Here is a 19,135-nt window from a genome sequence, read left to right on the forward strand (position 1 = left end):
TAATGTCCCAAAAAAATAAGTCACTCGTAATATGATTTCCTACATTAAGTAGACGAGATCATCCAAATCAAGGCTGGTACCTAATTATCAGTTTAAAACTGACAAATACCTTGGAACTAATTCTGATGACCAAACACATAATGTGAATAAATCTCACGTGCCTTTATTGTTTACATCCATTCAATCTCAAAACAGATTCGAAATCAATCGATAGCCTAAATTATCTAATAGCAAAAAAATAAAACAGACTACAGATACAGCACTACCTAGAGAGATCATGTAATTCATTGCCTAGAACCTAACAATATCGCACAAAAAACTATTGTGGATCTTAAAACGAGGTTACAGCCTGTGCACTGAAGCTTTACAAACACTAGTAAGTAGGTACACATTGCGAAAACCAATTTGCACCATGACGCTTCAATGAACGAGCTATCAGAACTGATCACTCTGATAGATTTGTAACTCTGCACTCTGGTGATGAAAGATGACTAAAATTACCACTCGATGATAGAACTACTGACCCGAGAAGATTGTTAGACGGCTTTAGATATGGAAATGAGGAAACCTCTAGTTTTGTAAGTAGGAAGAAAAAAGGAAGGCTTGAATGGGAAATTGTCAACATCCGAATGTTTTTTTTCAACGATTTGTAATGCAAGGTTTGCCACGTTTTAAGGAAATGGTTTATAGTCATTAGCTAATGCCCTAGTTCCTTATAGCACCATGTAAGCAGGGTTCGAGTGTTCCACATTTGTTATGGCAATAAGAGAAGAGAAAAATGAGAATTCAATGAAACAACTAAAAAGCATTTTCTTTCTTTCGTTCAGTTATCTGTCGCGTGTTCTTTTTTATGTTATTTTTCTTTTACTTGTCCTGGAATAGATCCATCTAGTTTTTTTTAACGTTCTCGGTCCTTCTCATTATTCGCTTCTGCTAATTAAAATTAGTCTTTTTTTTTTTTTTTTTAATTAAGCCTTACCGCAGACTTGAGGGTCCGCGCTTTTATTTACATTTTTTTTTTATTTAATTATAATTTTTTGCCGTCTTGGCCTCACAACTTATGTCTAGTCTTAAGACTATGTGAGTCCACCGCGTATTTACGTTTTTATTTTAATATTTATATATATATGTATATAGAATTTTTTTTTTATTACTTACACAATACTTAACACTATATTCATGGACTTTGGTAACTTAGTTAAACACGATTTTGGGACAGGAACGGATTGGGGATTGGTCTCATTTCCCGCTAGCGACTAGGGACTTTGCGAGTGCTAGTAGGGCTAACATGACAGTGGAGTCTCGATGTTGCATGGCCGTCTTGAGGTTGTATTCGACGACCGTTTTTATTGGCGCGTCCATCGCTCGCTTTATGAAACGGCCAGTGGCATCGTCGGCGTCATCTGTGTAATAGACGCAGCTAGCCGTATGTCTCGACACTGCCACTACCGCGTGGGAGACGCTGTCATGAATTTGGAGCTTCCTGGACTTAGTGTTTATGATGACGACGCTGTCGTATGTCAGTCCCTGAGCCTCGTGGATGGTTAAGGTACGCGACCCTTCACCGGACCCGTATCCCTGGCTAATAAGAGAAGATTTCTCTTCTTGCGTATGAACCAAGAATAGGGTGTTCTGGGCGGTGGTCGGTATTTGCGCTCCCGTAAAACCCTTCAAGCTCAGGGAATGAACATGAGACAGCGACGTTTTAGAGGAGTATATACCTGAGTATATCTCGCTGAGTGCGAAGGCCACATCCATTGGGTTACGGTGGGTGCAGAGCAGCTCCTGTGTGATGCCAGCCACCAGATATGGACGGGTATACTTTAATGGAAAAGGTTATCCCTGTCCAAATATGGTAGCTGATTCACGTCTCCGATGAGGACCACCTCGCTTGCACCAGACAACTTTGCTGCCATGACTATGGCCCCGAAGTGGTTCATGAGAGCTTCGTCTACCGTCAAGCGGTGACATTTCTCATTTGGCTTGAACCCGTTGGCTAAAATTGAGGCCATAGTGCGCACCTTTGTCTTCGCCCTATCGCCCAATTGGTGCGCAAGCTTTCCTCTTAGATCTTTGGCCGCTTCAGTTGTCGTGGTGGCTACGACGTCCCTCCTCTCGTCGAAGTGTTTCACCACCCAGGTAGTTTTGCCGCACCCCGGCACCCCATTTACCCATCTGATATTGGGTACCGCCCAGGTTCCGTCGATGCTGAGGTGTCTGAGGTCCCAGAAACGGTCTGTGCCATTTCAAGGATACTATCCTCCAGCATGATTTTGGTACATTTGGCGGTAACCACTATCGGGTCATCGTGTGGCGTCTGGAATTTTATTTTGCCAGTTCGCTCCGTTGCTTCTTCGTCCAGGGCCACGAAACCGTTCTTTGCGCTGTAGGCAGCCATGTACGACCCCGTCATTTCCCCCGCAATGACTTGGGAGTTGGCGTTGTCGTACACCGCCGCCTCTGCTTCCTTGAGCAATACCCGGAGCAGACCTTCATTTTCTCGACGGAAGGTCAGCATGATCTTGTTGCAAGTTCTAAGGTTTACCTCCTTTGTGGCCCTTACGACTGCAACGTACTCCAGGAAAGCGCTTTTGACATGGTCCGTGGTGCCCAAACTCATCGCGAGGGTCGGTGGGCTGACCTGCCCCTTGTCTGCTCTTGTAGGCTTAGGCTTTGGTGACTCGGGCTCTTTGGGCTTTTTTCGGAAAAACCGCTCCACTGTTCCCACTGGGCCCTAGTTCCTTATAGCACCATGTAAGCAGGGTTCGAGTGTTCCACATTTGTTATGGCAATAAGAGAAGAGAAAAATGAGAATTCAATGAAACAACTAAAAAGCATTTTCTTTCTTTCGTTCAGTTATCTGTCGCGTGTTCTTTTTTATGTTATTTTTCTTTTACTTGTCCTGGAATAGATCCATCTAGTTTTTTTTAACGTTCTCGGTCCTTCTCATTATTCGCTTCTGCTAATTAAAATTAGTCTTACATTGAGAAACTATTTACTATTAGTCGATATTTAGTTCTTTCACAATTTTCTGTCTAAGCAATTGTGTTTTAATCTGTTTTGCAATGCAGTTTCACTGTTTTATTCAGTTGTTTGTTTTAGTATTTATTTGGTGGCAGTGGCTACTCTACTGGAAATGAGTATTTCAATATTTGTATTTCGAGATATTCTTTGAACTTCCAAACCGTGATCTCTAAATGTTTTTCTTTTTTATATTTTAGCGTTTCCATTTATGGTCACGTTTTTTATCTTTGCTTTTATTATATTTATCGTTGGTTATTATAGTCGAGTTTTTTGTTATTTTAGCAATCATTTGTCTGTAAATTAGCTAGTTATGCATGCAGTATATTTTTGTAAACACTTTGTTGGGTGGCCTAAGCTGATACAGCATTCGCGGTAACGCCGGGATGTTATGACTAGCATCCGGCGACAGCCATCCGTACAGATAAGGACTTAGAGGAGCATTGTATTAGATTAATTTTTTGTCTGAATAAAACAAAAAAAAAAAAAACTTTAAAGTACTGTACTTAACTAGCTACATTGTTTCTTGTTTTCATACAGCGACATGTACATGCTTCTGGCCTAAATAGGTTAAACGACAAGACGTATGCAACGGTGACATAGTAAGGTGTCAATTTTACGTTTTACATAGATAAGGTTCAACTTGTACTATGTTGCACCAAATGATAAGGTGTCTATTTTTCAGGTCACAAATAGTTGAAGCCTAGTTTTTGTATTACAGAACATATAAGATCTTTAAAGTACCTATGTATTTAATAGGTCTACACACTACTACATGCTGAAAAATGTTTGTGTAGATTTTACACTTAGAGGAAATATTTGTATTTTATGTGTGTATGTTTTTAATTAATAAACTCAAAACATCTAGTATGAAATATTCTGAGTCTGCATTCAGCAGAATTGCAGCAGATCTAACAGTACATAATACAGATATTAATAACGTACTGTAGGCATTGTTTACGATATTCTATCACAATAGTACAGAGATGATATAGAATGATGTCGGCTCATTGTTTCGGCTGCTACTACCGATTGAAGAACGTTCTCTATTACATCATGCTGAAGTAATATTGTGATATTGAAGTGTTAGTAAATCCCTTACGAGAATAATCGACGAAGTGGATGATGTTATATGAACTACTGTTTTTTCGCAAAGTAGATTCCGTAGTTATTTTTATATAAAAAAATTATATGCTTGAAGAAAAGAAAATTGTTGTTTTGTGATCTACGATATTCGAGACAGCTCATGACACAAATCTTGTGTTTGGCACATATTCTGTAGCACTTGGCATTGAAATATCGATACTTATATATAAATCGATTAAAATATAATCATCCTCTTATTACAAAACACGAACGATAAGTCTTAATATTTTTGCAGAAGAACCATATAATTGTTATAGTGATTAATATTTACGACAGTTAAATTGCTTAAATAATAATAATTAACATGCAATGAAGTTTTCATGATATGTAATGAAGTCTCACGCGATGTTTTGAAGATTTATTTAACCTTTAAAGGGTCTTCGGATCATTACCAGTGCCTCTGAAATATAAATATAATAAAATAAGGAGGGCAAGAGCATACTTAGCTAATATCTTAATGCGTTCTTACGACTCAGAATAGACTATGCTTTTAGTGACGAGAATAATGAAAAGGCAAAAGCACATCAACCCTCAATTTGTCAAATTAATAATGCTAATAATCGATTAGTAAAATTTGTCAAAGAGGTAGGTTGATCTGCTGTTCATATGTTCTTTTTACGACAAGACCTTAGCCTTAACAACGAAGGATGATCAAAGTGACTTGACATATTTTTTTTATATTTTTCATTTCAATAGGTAGTCGTTTTGTTCTATAGTTTTGTCGCTTTTCCGATTACCACGATTGTGTACTATTATGCAGTAGACCAGTACATATTACCTTTATATATTTTTTGAAGAAATTTATATATCTTTGCAGGTCAAGGACATAGATGCGGAGAGTCACACCTCCGGGAAGGCGACAACAGCAAGCTCCATAGAAGAAAAGCTGTAAGGACACCATTATTTAATCATTTTGAACCTTAATGTGAAGTACATAATGATCAATTTACCATATACAGACATACATTCATTTCTAATGTAAGACTAAACACAATGGGAGCATGTTATTGCAAATGCATTACAAAACTGTACTGCAGTCGTAATCAATGCTCTTAAATATGGACCAGATGACATCAAAACATGTTAGGTGTATGAATAAAACTAGACAAGATTTTGTAATATTATGTACACCAATAGAAAGGATGATAGCCACGTTGAATATGACTAGTTATATGTAGGTATTTTCATAATTGAATATTGAGGAAAACAATATCCAGAATTTTCATTCATTCATTAAAACGTATATCTATACAAAAGGAATGTTTACTATTTATATGTATGTATTTCCGTTTTCTTTATTGTATATTGAAGAAAAAAATATACAGAAGTTTCAGTCATTCATCAAAACGTCTAACTGCACAAAAGAAATGTTTATATTTTCAGTTTAATTCATTATTTGGAGTTGACAATAGGATTTAGTTTACACAATTTCTCTTCTATCATTCCATGTGCCACATAAATAATTCTAAACTGCTGTATTTTACTGTTATATTTTCAATAATTGTCATAATCATTAGCTGCCTAATAAAGGTTACCAAACTTCTTGCGATATCCGATTAAACCTGCAAACGTTATTTGATTACGTAAACAAGCTCAATAGTTATGTTAGCATATACAAGTTGCCCAAATAAATGCTGCAAATAATAAAAAAAATGTCCACAAGTGTGTTTGTGTGTAACGCCTTTCAAATGTAAGTGAGGTTCCGTATGTAATTATTTCACACGTTTTTTGTACAGAGTTCTAAATTCCACGAGGATTATTAATTTCTGACACCAGCCTAACCAAGGGGTATCGGGTTGCCCGGGTAACTGGGTTGAGGGGGTCAGATAGGCAGTCGCTTCTTGTAAAGCACTGGTACTCAGCTGAATCCGGTTAGACTGGAAGCCGACCCCAACATGGTTGGGAAAAAGGCTCAGAGGATGATGATTATTAATTTCTGAAGGGTTTTTATAAGCTCTTATGAAGCTTCAAATTCTATGTATTTACATAAAAGAGTAATGAAGAGTTTATCTCATGAAGATGAACCAAGCAAGCATTACTGTAGCCAATAACGTTGTAGTCTTAGTTTCTTTGTTTAATCACGTAGTATAGAATACTGAAATATCAAACAATGATATCGTTATTTCAGCGAATGTCACAAGTAAATAGGTATTATTATTTCAGGACATAAACAATGAGACGCTTGAAGCTTTCAAAAACGTGTCTGAAACTAAAACCTTCATAGGATTGAATAATTTAACTTTTCAACAATAATGCACAGAATTTCAATACATTCGTTGAACGTGGATATGAACTCACGACCCTCTGACGCCGAAGGTCTAGTATTGTCTAAGACACTAGGTGACAACCCAAGGTAATAATTTTGAAGTTATCTTGATAATGCAACTACCGTGTATCCGGTTTTTATATTGAAATATACGGAACTCTAAAAATTTGTGTTTTAATGGAATGGCCTTCGTTATCGTTATATTATGGCGATTGAGATAAAGTACAGTTTTTGGGGTTTCAAAATTGTTTTCGGAAGGGAATGCATTTCTTTCGATAAGTATCAGACATTTTAATTGATATGCATGCACACCTGTTAAGTGCAATGTTAAAAAATATTAATAAGCTAAAAAGTTTGCTTTACTTTTTGTTTATGTATCAGTGAAGGCTTCGGAAGGCACGATACCCATATTGGTAGGTACCTACAGGCTGTCTACCAATATAGGTACCTATACCTATATTGTAGGAAAGGCTAGGCAGATGATGATCGAGGATGAGCTAATGTTTATCCGAATGCCTCCCGGTTTAACTCACCTAGTAAGTCATGAATCCCTGAGTGATCTTTAACAAAGGTATAGATCTTATCATATTATTGATGATTAAACTGTAAACAATTCGTGGTTGGCTTTCCGATAATTTTATTGAATCCTCAACCGCAAAGACAATTAAATTAAACATATGTATATAATATTATTATGCCTTGTAACACCTGCAGTGTATTTCTCACGGTTTTACTCGCTCTAACGGAACTACTTACTTTATACATTTGCATAAAAATATCCTGCCTTATAAAAAGTACCTATTGGTATATAATTTCTTTCTATCTTAACTCGCAACTTATATTTGTTTGTTGGAATCGGATAGGCTCGGAAACTTCTGAACTGATTTGAATAAAACTTTCACTGTTAGGGAACTACATATTGGATTATACAGGATATATGAAAGATATGTTTTATCCGGGTATGGGAAGAAGTTTTCCCGGGATGCTGCTGAAACAGGTACCGTGCACTACATATCATAAACTAAATAGCGTAAGAAAATACACAAAGCGTTGTCTCAATGCTGAAATATAGGAAGCAGTAAGTTTACAACCGCAAAGATGTGCAGTCTTATACAACAGCAATACTTTAGCAAAATAACATTAATATAATAAACAGTATTCAGACAACGGAATGTTTATTGCAGTTTAACTGAGAAATGTTAAAGTTATTCCTCATTGAAGAACTGTTAACTGCGTAACGTTGTCGTGAGATGTTGGTTTTGCTTCTGTAAGACTCTTCAATTTGTACGATTGTGGTGTCTATAGTTAAGCACGATATTCACATATAGACTTTATATTATGAACTTTAGAGTATGTTTGTGTGTTTGTTAGTTTGAATGCGCTAAAGACGAGACCCGCCAGACTGATTTGAAAAAATATGTTAGTGTTAGATAGCCCATTTATAGAAAAAGCATTTTTGTCATCCACTTCCACTTTTTGTTTCCAAGGGACACATTTTATATTTAAGAACTACTGCAGGTGTTACCAAAAAAATGCACATCTGAATTCATAATTACAGTAGTTACATAAACACAGTATAAAAATGATAATAATCTTGTTACGGATAAACGCAAACAAAGACGCTGTCAATTAGTATCAAATTAAAATTAAACGATAAGGTATCATAACATGTACAATAATGACGAAGAATTCTCAGTAAAACGGAAAGAATCTTGCTTTTCAATGGCACCATGGAGGCATGGGAGAAAAAGCAATTATTATAAAAAATCCGCTCGTGGACACTTGCAGACAATGGCGGAATCTAAGGGTCTCCTCACATTTATCGACGCGGAATCGGCTTAAGCCGAGTGTGCATCACTACAGTTACTCGACTTATCAACGATTAGCTATACAAACGGCTCTTTTCGTAACACCCTTATTAAACATACAGACATACTATTAAACATATATGGCCTTACTACAAAAACTTAAACGTCTGTTTTACACTTGTCTAAAAAAATGTGGCTGAAAAATTAACCATATGTCAACGTCATAATCTGACATTTTTTTAGACAAGTCTTAAACTGACGGTTAAAAGTTTTTGTGGTAAGACGGATAGACCTTTTTTGCCCGGTGTTAGCCGATTCAGCATCGATAAATGTGGGCAGACCCTAAGCCTTCGTCGGTAAAGAGGTATTATGCTTTGTCGATGGTGCACCGAAGTCCATAGTTTATTTTTGCAACAATTAAAAGGAGCGAAGATTTAATACCGGCATGACTGGCAACTGTAGCTGCAGGTTAAAAGGGGAATCTTTGGTTGCTAACCAACTATGTCTTTGTTCTCGTACCTAAGATTTGTTAGAGAGTATATTTGATTAAATTACCATTTTCCCATGGTTTCACGCTAGGTCAGTGAGTATTAATTGCACCGGGATAAAATGAAGCCTGTGTTTCTCAGAAAGAATTTAGCTTTCCAACAGTGAAAGAATTTTTCTTATGCAAACAAACAGAAAAAAAATATTCCTCTTTCTTATACACTAGTATAGTGTAAGATAATGATTTTAGTAATAAAATCTTCGTTACACAACAACTATAAATTTATAATTTAGACAAGAATGTTTGATAAATAACGATAAACAGTTCAATTCTAATTGATTATCCAACAAATAACAATTAACTGACAAGAATACGTATAACAGTTAGGCAATACGAGAGTAGGTAACAGTTAACAATACAGTTAAAATTATGTCATGTGTTACATTTTGTTCGGACGATTGCAGAACTGACGACATGCGAATTGTACTCGTATTTCTATTGTAAACTCGTAATCATTGTGTCTAGAATTTTGTCAACTAGGCTAGGCTTTCACATCACATCTGATATTGTACTGTTCAACTGATTATAGCACTTTTCCACTAGCGGATTTTCACGAACTCCTTTTCGAACCGAGCAACAAAAACGCTCATATAAAAATACATGGCACTAGAATGACGGCACAATGGTAGTCATTTCAACATCTTTGGCAGTCGTTACGAGTAGTCAGAGGCCAGAAATTCTGACAGTCTTGTCAAGGGAAGACTAAATAAGCAATTGCTTCCTGTAAACCTCTGGTACCTAGCTATATCTTGTTGGAAGCTGACCTTAATATAGATGGGAAAAGGCTAGATATATGATGACATACATGTAGGCACGATAAAGTTTCTCAACCATGTCCTGATCTCAAAGATCCCACCCTTGAAGCGGAACATTTCGACACGCCGCTGAAGACAAAAGAAAAAGTGCGTGAAATAATCACCATGTGTACGTATAATCTCCATATTGTAATGTGTATTGCATGTTATTATGCGAAACTTTAAGCGTGCCTGAATGCTGAGTCGCTTGCATTTTCATTTGTTTTTGTAGGTACAAAATATCATGTTATTGTAAAGTGTTGGTTGCAATTATAATAATGTGCCTTTAGCTTTTGTTTTTTTTCTGTTCATGAGTTAATGTGATTATTATTCTCTTATTTGTATTTATAATACCTATGTATATCTTCAATTTAAAAGTGAAGTTACATGTGAAAAATTAAGGCATACCTAAGTGATTTGAAATCTAAACAAACGTGGTATAAATACTTTTATCTGCTATTTGAAAATTCCAAACAAAGTGTACAGTTACTACAGTTACTACAGTACTACAGTTATGCACATTTCACGGCTCACAGTGCTAATCAGCAATCACAAAAACGTGTGCTTTACTTCAGTTGTGTTGTTTTGTTTCTCACGCTTATCAACACTTTATCATTCTGTAGATAACATTCCTTTATTCAACGAATAGTTAAGTTCTTACTTGAATTCGCTTATTGCCAGTTTGCCATTTTTCTATGGGTTTTATACGAGCTGTTATTTAACAAAATGACAAAAACCGTAGTAATAACAAAAAATGATATTCGTAATGTTGATATTCACCCTTTTCATCTTTTTATCAAAAAGTCGTATAATATTTCGATATTTTTGCACCATCCATTCTAATGAGATGCGAAAGGTTGACAGCATATCAATTACTGCATAAAAATAACGTCAACACGAATTAAACAGTACATGAGGATGACACAAACTACTTTTTGTGATATTAAAAAGAAACAATATCTAAAACCTAGGAAGACCTAGGAGACTGGCAACTTTTAGTTGGCCAAGTTATAATCAGTTTGGAGATATATGACACGCGCACTTAACAACGATGAAGCCGACTAAAAAAGGTTCATCAAATGCACGATTTCTAAACCAAACTATCAGCCAACGACAGTTCAGTCTACAGACTGCCCGGTCCCAAATAACACATACCGTTGATCTTAAAGATAAAAATCTTGTAGTGTCCTTTTGTTTTGAAGCTCACCGCTGTCATTTAAAGTCCAGTGACTTTAAACCTTCTTCGAATTTGCCGATAAACAGTTGTCAGCGAACGCCCACATGGTTACATGCATGGAGAACAAAATGACTAGCGGAGGTGCCATAACAGACAATCGCCTAAGAAAGTAGCGCGCTAAAACGCGGGTGTTCGGGGGACGAGGAACGTTACTGTCTTCGCCCTTGTACACCTTTTGGATCCGATCATTTGTTGTAATACCAACAATCGTTGACAGATGTCTCAAAAAACCCGAAAGCGTTGTTAATTCATTCGTAATTGATCGTTATGATCATGCCCACCGTACGTATTGGACCTAAGTAGAAGACCGCCTGACCTACCTGTATTGGCATCTCCACTCATTCCTTACTCCATGGCTATATGACATGGAGTATGGTAATGCAACGGTTGCATACATTTGCAGCAAGCTTTATGCGCTTGTATGATTGATGTGTATGACTTGTATGAGCAATGGTATTGTTATGTAAAGCAACACAATGGTTGTGCAGATTTCCTATGTTATTTCGGTTGAGGTGACTGCAGATTGATGTAATCGATGTGTAATGTTAATAGGACTTGCGTAGCATAAGGTAACTTAAAATAGACATTACCTTTTAGTTCAGGCTTCAGAGAAAATTAATTTTAAATTGAACCTCCATATCATTATTAAATACCCAAACGTAACACGTTACGCTACGGAACTCGTACATACATTATCCCGTATTTAAGATAGAGGTTTAAGTATGTCTAAGGACCGTAACCAAAATTGGTTCAAAACGATTCCGATTAGTGATCGTAAAAACCTTTTGAATTTGTATGTATGATTTTAGAGAAAAAATGAATGTTGGTAAAAATGTGAGCGCGTTTATGTCTTTTCCACGGTACAGTTCAGCACTTAGTCATCACTTAACAAAATTGTTATTTTTATAAGGTTTTAAACTACTTTTATGAGCTATAAATAATCTACGTGTTTTGATTTAATGTTTTTGTTGTTATGTAAAAGTTGAGTGCCATAAAGTGGAGGTCAATGACACTGACTCGTTTACAAAAAAATGCGTAGGTACGCATTTTTTTGTAAACTATGTAAGAAAGTATTTATGACCATTAAGAGGCTGTATTACGTATGCCTCTATCAGGTATTGAACCCTTCTATGATCTATTAAAGAACCTCATGCTCAACTTACTCGCCAATGTACAGACGACAGCACGTCAACCTACCTCAATATGTGAGATTTCTTCAATAGACTTTCAACCTTATCACAATAGTGGAAAGTTAATACTCGAAGTTGACTTACTGGCATCTGTACATTTTATCTACCTCCTAAACTAGTAGAACCTTGCAACAGGCCACTGTAAGAAGTGTTGACATCTTCATTCATCTCGTTGCACTCGAGATGCGGCCTCTGAACTCTTCCGTAGTTCTCGAAGGCTGTTGCATTGCAATGGTTTTTGTCAAAATCATACCTTCATGAAGACCATGGATCGTTTTGAAGGTAGTTGTTGTTACGATTTGATAGAGGTGACAAAATGTTTGGTGTCCCCAGCTACTTAAGGAAAAATGCCTATTGAGGAAAATTAAAGGGAAAAAAATAAAATTTTAGTTTTTCGGCTATGTTAATTTGAGTCGGAATATTTTAACACTTTGAATATGTAATACAATATTGTTCACGCTAGACATATTATTTTTTGTCGGGCTTATCCTTTAAAGCAAAACATGGGATTTTCCCGAATTCGTAAAAGTAATTAACACGGTAGGTATATGTATTAATTATGACCTTCAAACCTATAGTGGCTCTTTTTATCATCTGTATTAGTGATCCATCCAATTAATAAAAACTTAGCAATAATTGACCACGATGTACCTTTTGTTGTAAACTATGATCTTATTGCTTTGATAAATATTTAATAAATAAAATAATAAACTATTATGAGTATAAAATTCTTTGTTGCTCTATTGGCTAAAGGTATTGATGGTCTGTATCTTATCATAATTCTTCTAACCATCTGCATAGAGATGTACTGAGAAGTCCTTTGTTTTGTTCTGAGGAAGAAGACGGGAATTCCAAGATGGTCAGTCACTTTTTGTGGTTTATAACTTTGTATACATATAGTCATCAGTACCTGACGTACTTACTTACTAGTAAAATATGAAGGTAAAACAAAGTACTGCGTAAGGAGTTGCTAGTCACCAGTGAATATGCTAAAATAAATCGATGATATATCTGTAATAATAATTTCAGCTTACAGAAAATGTTTTCTAGTACATTATTCATACATTTCTTCTACTTGGGTCCAAAATTTTGTAGAACGAAATAAATTAATTAAAATAAACCTTCAAATTCCAAAATATACCTAACCTTCATACTATCAAAAGTAGGTTGTATCTCTCTTAAAATCTTGGAGATAAGGGGACAAGTGCTAATAAAGAAAATTGAGAAATTATGCATGAATTTTAAAATGTTAAAGTAATAGTGTTGCGTGTGTGTAATGCGTAAAGCCGCGTACGCACGTACGAACAAATTTGTTGCGTTACATGATATGCAACAACTTGGTTCGCACGTGCGTACCACTATCGAACATCGAACACTCTGTTCGTCAAACATGTTCGCGGCGATCCTTGTAGTGTGTTCTGTATGGACGGTGTTCGAAGCGCTTTAATAACTTCACAATCGACCACTTCCAACGGCGCCGTCATGGCTACTAAGATAGAGTTCACGACTGTTGTTCGCGAACTCGACTCGAACTATGTTTGCGTTCGTGTTCGAATATGCCGTCCATACGTACGAACCAAATGTTCGGGTCTGGTGTTTGTGTTTGCTATGTTCGTGTTCGTACGTGCGTACGCGCCTTAATACTAACACTTACGCGCTGTTCCAGACATACAGATGATGTGTAGGATGATTCATTTAGTCCTCACATTTCCTTATACTAATCAATCACCCTTCCTAATACTGACACAAACAATAAATCAGCTACTTTATAAACACTAAAGGCTGTCAATAAACGCATTTCCTTAACACAATAATATTCACGTCGCAATACAAAATCCCTTTTCAACGCAAACAAATCGCGTAATTAACATTCAATTACTGGTATTAATGACAGAGTGCGTCGCATCTACATTGTTCTTGCCCTTCGGTCGCGTAACAGCCTATAAGTCAGCGAACTAAGAAAGCGTTGATGCTTCTTTAATACTAGATGTTTCTCGCGGTTTCACTCGCTTCCCGTGGAACCTACAACCCTTACCCGGATTAAATACTTCACTCGGGGAGAACTCAGAACTCAGCTTTGCAAACAGTGAAAGAATATTTCAAATCGGTTCAGAGGGACCAACCATAAAAAGTGTCCTTTCTATTACATTTAGTATAGCTTTTTTCCCGCGGATTCACCCACGTCCCAGGGGAACTTTTTCTCGTCCCCAGATAAAATATAGCCTATGTTGCTTGGTGAGAAAATTTTACAAATAAGGTGAGATGCTTCGTAGCCTTTTACAAACGAACAAAAAATAAAATATTTCCTCTTTAATACATAAGTATTTATAGTTAAATCAACGAACAAAGAAAGCGTCAATGCTTATTTAATATTTAATTTTCATCTTCGCTGTGATGTCTCATCATCTCCAACATTTCCGTGTTCGGCAGATGTTTATTGCGTATTGTCATAATGTATTGTTTAGGGTTTCATGCAGGAATGTTCATTTTGTATGCGTGTGCGCCGGTACATTGTCGACTTATGTGGATAGCAATTAAAGACAAGGTGGTTATTAGGTACTAATTTAATTGTTTGTTTGTAAGCTTTAAGAGCGTGTACGCTCGGCGCGCGATGTCAACTTTAGGTAATTCAACGCAAAAAACCGCGCAGACTAGCGTCGCGGCTGTGTGCGTGCCTATCATACTTCACGTATAGTCACACAAACCATTTTGATCCTTTCGAGTGAAATTGGTAGAACAAAAAATATATTATTTAGTAAATAGTTAATAGCGCGAAAATAGTGTAAGTCTATGGATGTCTAAAATATAAAAGCATGAAAATAAGTCGTTAATACTTACACTCTTTTGCAAAAAAATCGGGCACCTATGAAAACCTTGGTTTTGAGGACTTTCTGTATATTCATACAATTTTCAACAGTACTAAATAGTCGACTGATGTTAAGAGTTTCTGTATTTTAACCGATTTCAAAAAAAGAAAGGAGGAGGTTTCAATTAGATTGTTTTGTGATTGTTCTCAATTTGATTGTTCTCGATTTCTCAAAGACGCCTGGACCGATTTGAAAAATTGATTGTTTATATGAATGGTCCAGTCCATCCAGACCGAAAAACTGTGGTCAAATAACAACAATTGCCGGAAAGCCAAATATTGGTGAAGAGCTTGGGTTTACTATTGCAAATAAAGTTTTAAGTTATCTATCCTATATGCTTCAAAAGTCAAAATTTGGGTACATCCAAAATGAAAAAAAAATAAATTATAGCTCGATTGGTAACAGACATCTGCAATAAGTGATTTCTAGCCTAAGGAGTCCGCCATATTGGATTTAGACTCGCGACACATTTTTTTTCGAGTTATTCATAGCAAGCCCTTTCATTTGATACCCATATCGTAGGAATGCATTAAAAACTTTTTTTTCTCCATCTTGGGTATACCGCCATATTGGATATAGAATCATACATTGTCATTAAAACTGAACATTCAAACAAAATTTCAACTCAATCGATAAAAAAAATATGCTTCAAATAAAATAGTAATGTATCAAGATTTGTTGGTCGCGCTTGAAATGTACTCTATTCTCGGTATCCACGGCAGAGGTTATTCACCCTACGCGATGTGACGGAGCGACACGTCCTCTCTCTGTGAAGCCTTGCGGCGGTCTGGTTTGAGTTGACTCGCGTGCAGCGTTTTATAGTAGTTTTAAATAATTTATAAAAAATAAAAACGAGATTAAATTATAATATAAAGTTTATGTTTTAAAGAAAGAGTTATATTACTATAGTAAATAATTGTTATATTAAATTAAGTAAGATAGATAGGTAAAAAAAGCATTTGAAATTCACAATTTTTCACATGGTTAAAATATTTTTTTCTGAAAGATAGAGACCTAAATCAAAAAATGTTTTCAACTAACTATAGGCATGGGGATTTCGTCTATGAGTAAAAAAATTAATATGATTAGATTAGCCACTGTTTTCACATGAATTTAAGCTTCGAAATAGACGCTGAACGGGAATTTTATAAAACATCTGTTACGTTATAGGGGTTTTAAGTATTTAAACTACACAAATTGAAATTTATGTTCAATTAACTATATAGACAGTGAAATTACCTTGCGTTATTAAAAAATAACATAGTTATAGGATAAGTAGTTACTGAGAAACAGTGGTTTGAAAAGTACCATTTTAGGCCAAATGGCGCGCGGTTGACGTACACGCTCTTAAAGAGTTGGTGTTAAATAAATGTTTGGAAAATAAAAGGAATAATTTAAAATGATTGGCAATATAATAAACGAACCTCTTGTATATTGGTAATTATAAAACAATAGAAGATCAATTGTCTCTCCCGTATATCTCCGCTTCGACATATAACGAGTTCACTACCTCGTACATTGTAATCATTTTTTTAGACAACTATAACCATTTCCAATATGGTTATATTGCTTCTTTTAAGGATATCCTCATAGGATTTTCGTTAGAGTTTTTTTTTATTCTCAAGTTTGTGCGTTTTCCCTATAAGCCTCGTGGTATATCGGTGAAGCAGAAAATTATAGATTACAGCGTTTACCTCAATAGTGAGTACTACTACTGAATAATGAATAGCGACAGGACACGCGAACATAAACAAATGGTTCATTCATAAAACTTAGCTATTGTGTGGACGAGATTTTGAATAACTTAACGATTTTGAAAAGAGTGATGAAGATATGTATGTTAAGTACTGAAATTAAATAAAGTTTTTGTCATAAATAACATTGCCATTCATCGACTACAAATGGTCAATTTGATAAAATATTTCAAAAATAACCACGAACATTAAAACTGAAACAAAAGTGTTGACATTGTTCCTAAACCTAGATCATCGGATCAAAAATTTAATTCATTTGCCTACCTCCTCGATTTCGCTCAATAATTGCACCATTTATTTAGCAATCGACCAAAAGATATCCATCTAGAGGTATTGTATTATTGTTAACCTAATTATGTAATAGCCAATAAAACACGAACACTATGTTAATTAGGAAATAAATTATATTTCGCCCTCCACTCATGTATCTTTGTTGTTTCATTTTGATTTATAGACAAGTTATAGGTCGGCAGTGACCTGAGTTATTATAAATCAATTGTTTTAATTGCTAAGTAATTGATTGATTGGTTTGATCATGAAATGGTCTGGTTTTCGTGCAAAAGTTTAATAGGTCAGTAAGTTGAAATTAATCTTCTAGAATGACTCCTGCGTAGTATTAGGGTCTACGTTTAAAAATCCATCATAAAGTAAGCCACAGCTTAGTCATAATTTTCAGAACGAGTTGACCATAAAACCAGGAAATCATGATAGTAATCACCATGTATGTACAAAAAGGATGATTCACTTTGTTGCACATCCACAAAAATATTCCAATCTGCAATCTGCCCGTGTCACTGGCTGCCAGTACTGTCCGATAGTGCATTAGATAGAGCCTCGTTCACTCGCCTTGACATCTATGCTCCGTCAACGATATCTATGAGGTTTTTTATAGTGGTTTCAAGTAAATCGTTTGTTTGTCAATACTTTATTGGTTTAGTTACAGTCACGAAAGGTTTCAGGTTGACATCGCGTGGCGAATTTTAATTGTAGCTTTTGTTATAAACATTTATCTACTTAGTGTGTTTTCATGCAAGGCTTCATTCTTAGTTTTATTTGTGATCGGCAGCATGTTTTCTTAATCCATACAAACTTACAAATGATTATTTTAAGTTTTTAGATCATCCTGCAAACTTTTTAAGCAATAAATCCCAACCTATTGTTATTACAAATGCAACACCTATGAAATGATTACGACACACACATTGCAGGCAGTTGAAAGGCTATCATTTGCTCCGATACAAATGACGGCGAAAGTGACATCCCATTTACGGCTGGTTATAGTCGTAGGAACAATCACAATGCGCAATGATACGGTTCGCTCGGGTAGTGCGCAAGCGATTGAAGCCACGTGGAGTGAGCGAGTTATAAGCGGTAGCGGGATAGACGATAAGAGAAATTACAAGAGCATTTTGTTCAAATGTTTATTTAGCCTGATGAATAATGCCACGCCATTAAAGTTTACCACAACTATATATTTCCGATTCAGTGTAAATTAGGTGCGAACGTACTTTATATTGTGGTAAATTAAGTCTTAAGTGGAGACTACGGCATACCACGGTCTTAAAGCACAAAATTATAAATTTAAAAAAACCCCCGACCCAAAAAGTACCGCTCTAATTCATTACTTTAGATATGTGTTTTTTTTTAAACGAATGTTGTAATTAGGTAGGTATCATTTGATTTATGTAAGTATTTATGAAGGTAAAAAGCGGTCCCCCGACACGTCAAAATTTAGTTTACGTAGTGTTAAAAGTTATTTTTTGCTTTTTATAGGGTTTAGCGTTTTTAACCATTTGTCATAATTATTGCGTACTTTTTGGGTCGGGGGTTTTTTTAAATTTATAATTTAATTTTATTTCATGCTTTTTAAAGGAGCTCCTTAATTTTTCCTTCTTTCATTTAATTTATTTTATCTTAAGATGGGGTCGCTATATGCGATCTCAGCCAAAGGAAGCTGTTTAACAATCCTCATGACAAACTGGCTCTGGGAGAATTGCACAGATTGAGAAACAATAAAGATTAACCTTTGGACATTCTAGATTTTCAGCAAAAATATAAATCGGTTTATCCATTTCATTCCGGCATTCCAGGGTTTCATCCGCCACATCCCATTTCCAGCATCAGGTTCTCGTCAATCAGGAACATGAAGAGGACTCGTCAAGACAAATTCAACGAGCCCAAAGTCGATGGGTTTACTAAAAGGCAGTTCAGGGTTACGTCTCCTACCTTCGTGCCCTAACAGCAGACCAGCTCAGTGGTTCCAAAAGACATTAGTGTTTCAAATTTCAGATCCCACGTATACTTGCAAGTAAACTGAGCGTGTAACATTCCTATCACATCTAGCAAACGAGCTGATGACCTTGAAGACCTGAACCGATTTCCACCAAACATAGCTAAGAACACTCCCGACTGACATACCTTTTAAACAAAAAAAACCGCATTACAATCGGATCATCCGTTTGGGAGCTACGATGCCACATACACACACACACACACACACAGACA

General features: G+C 35.9%; 1 protein-coding gene across 1 annotated transcript in view; it reads left to right on the forward strand.

Annotated features, from left to right (window-relative positions):
- Positions 1-19,135, forward strand: part of LOC110374184 (neprilysin-4) — a 47,400-nt gene that overhangs the window by 10,304 nt on the left and 17,961 nt on the right. The window contains exon 2 of the mRNA XM_064036582.1: positions 4,985-5,055. Coding sequence (XP_063892652.1) covers positions 4,985-5,055 — 71 coding nt within the window. The remainder of the gene's footprint in view (positions 1-4,984; positions 5,056-19,135) is intronic.

Source organism: Helicoverpa armigera, chromosome 10 (assembly GCF_030705265.1).
Source record: "Helicoverpa armigera isolate CAAS_96S chromosome 10, ASM3070526v1, whole genome shotgun sequence".
In the NCBI taxonomy this organism is placed as follows: Eukaryota; Metazoa; Arthropoda; class Insecta; order Lepidoptera; family Noctuidae; genus Helicoverpa; species Helicoverpa armigera.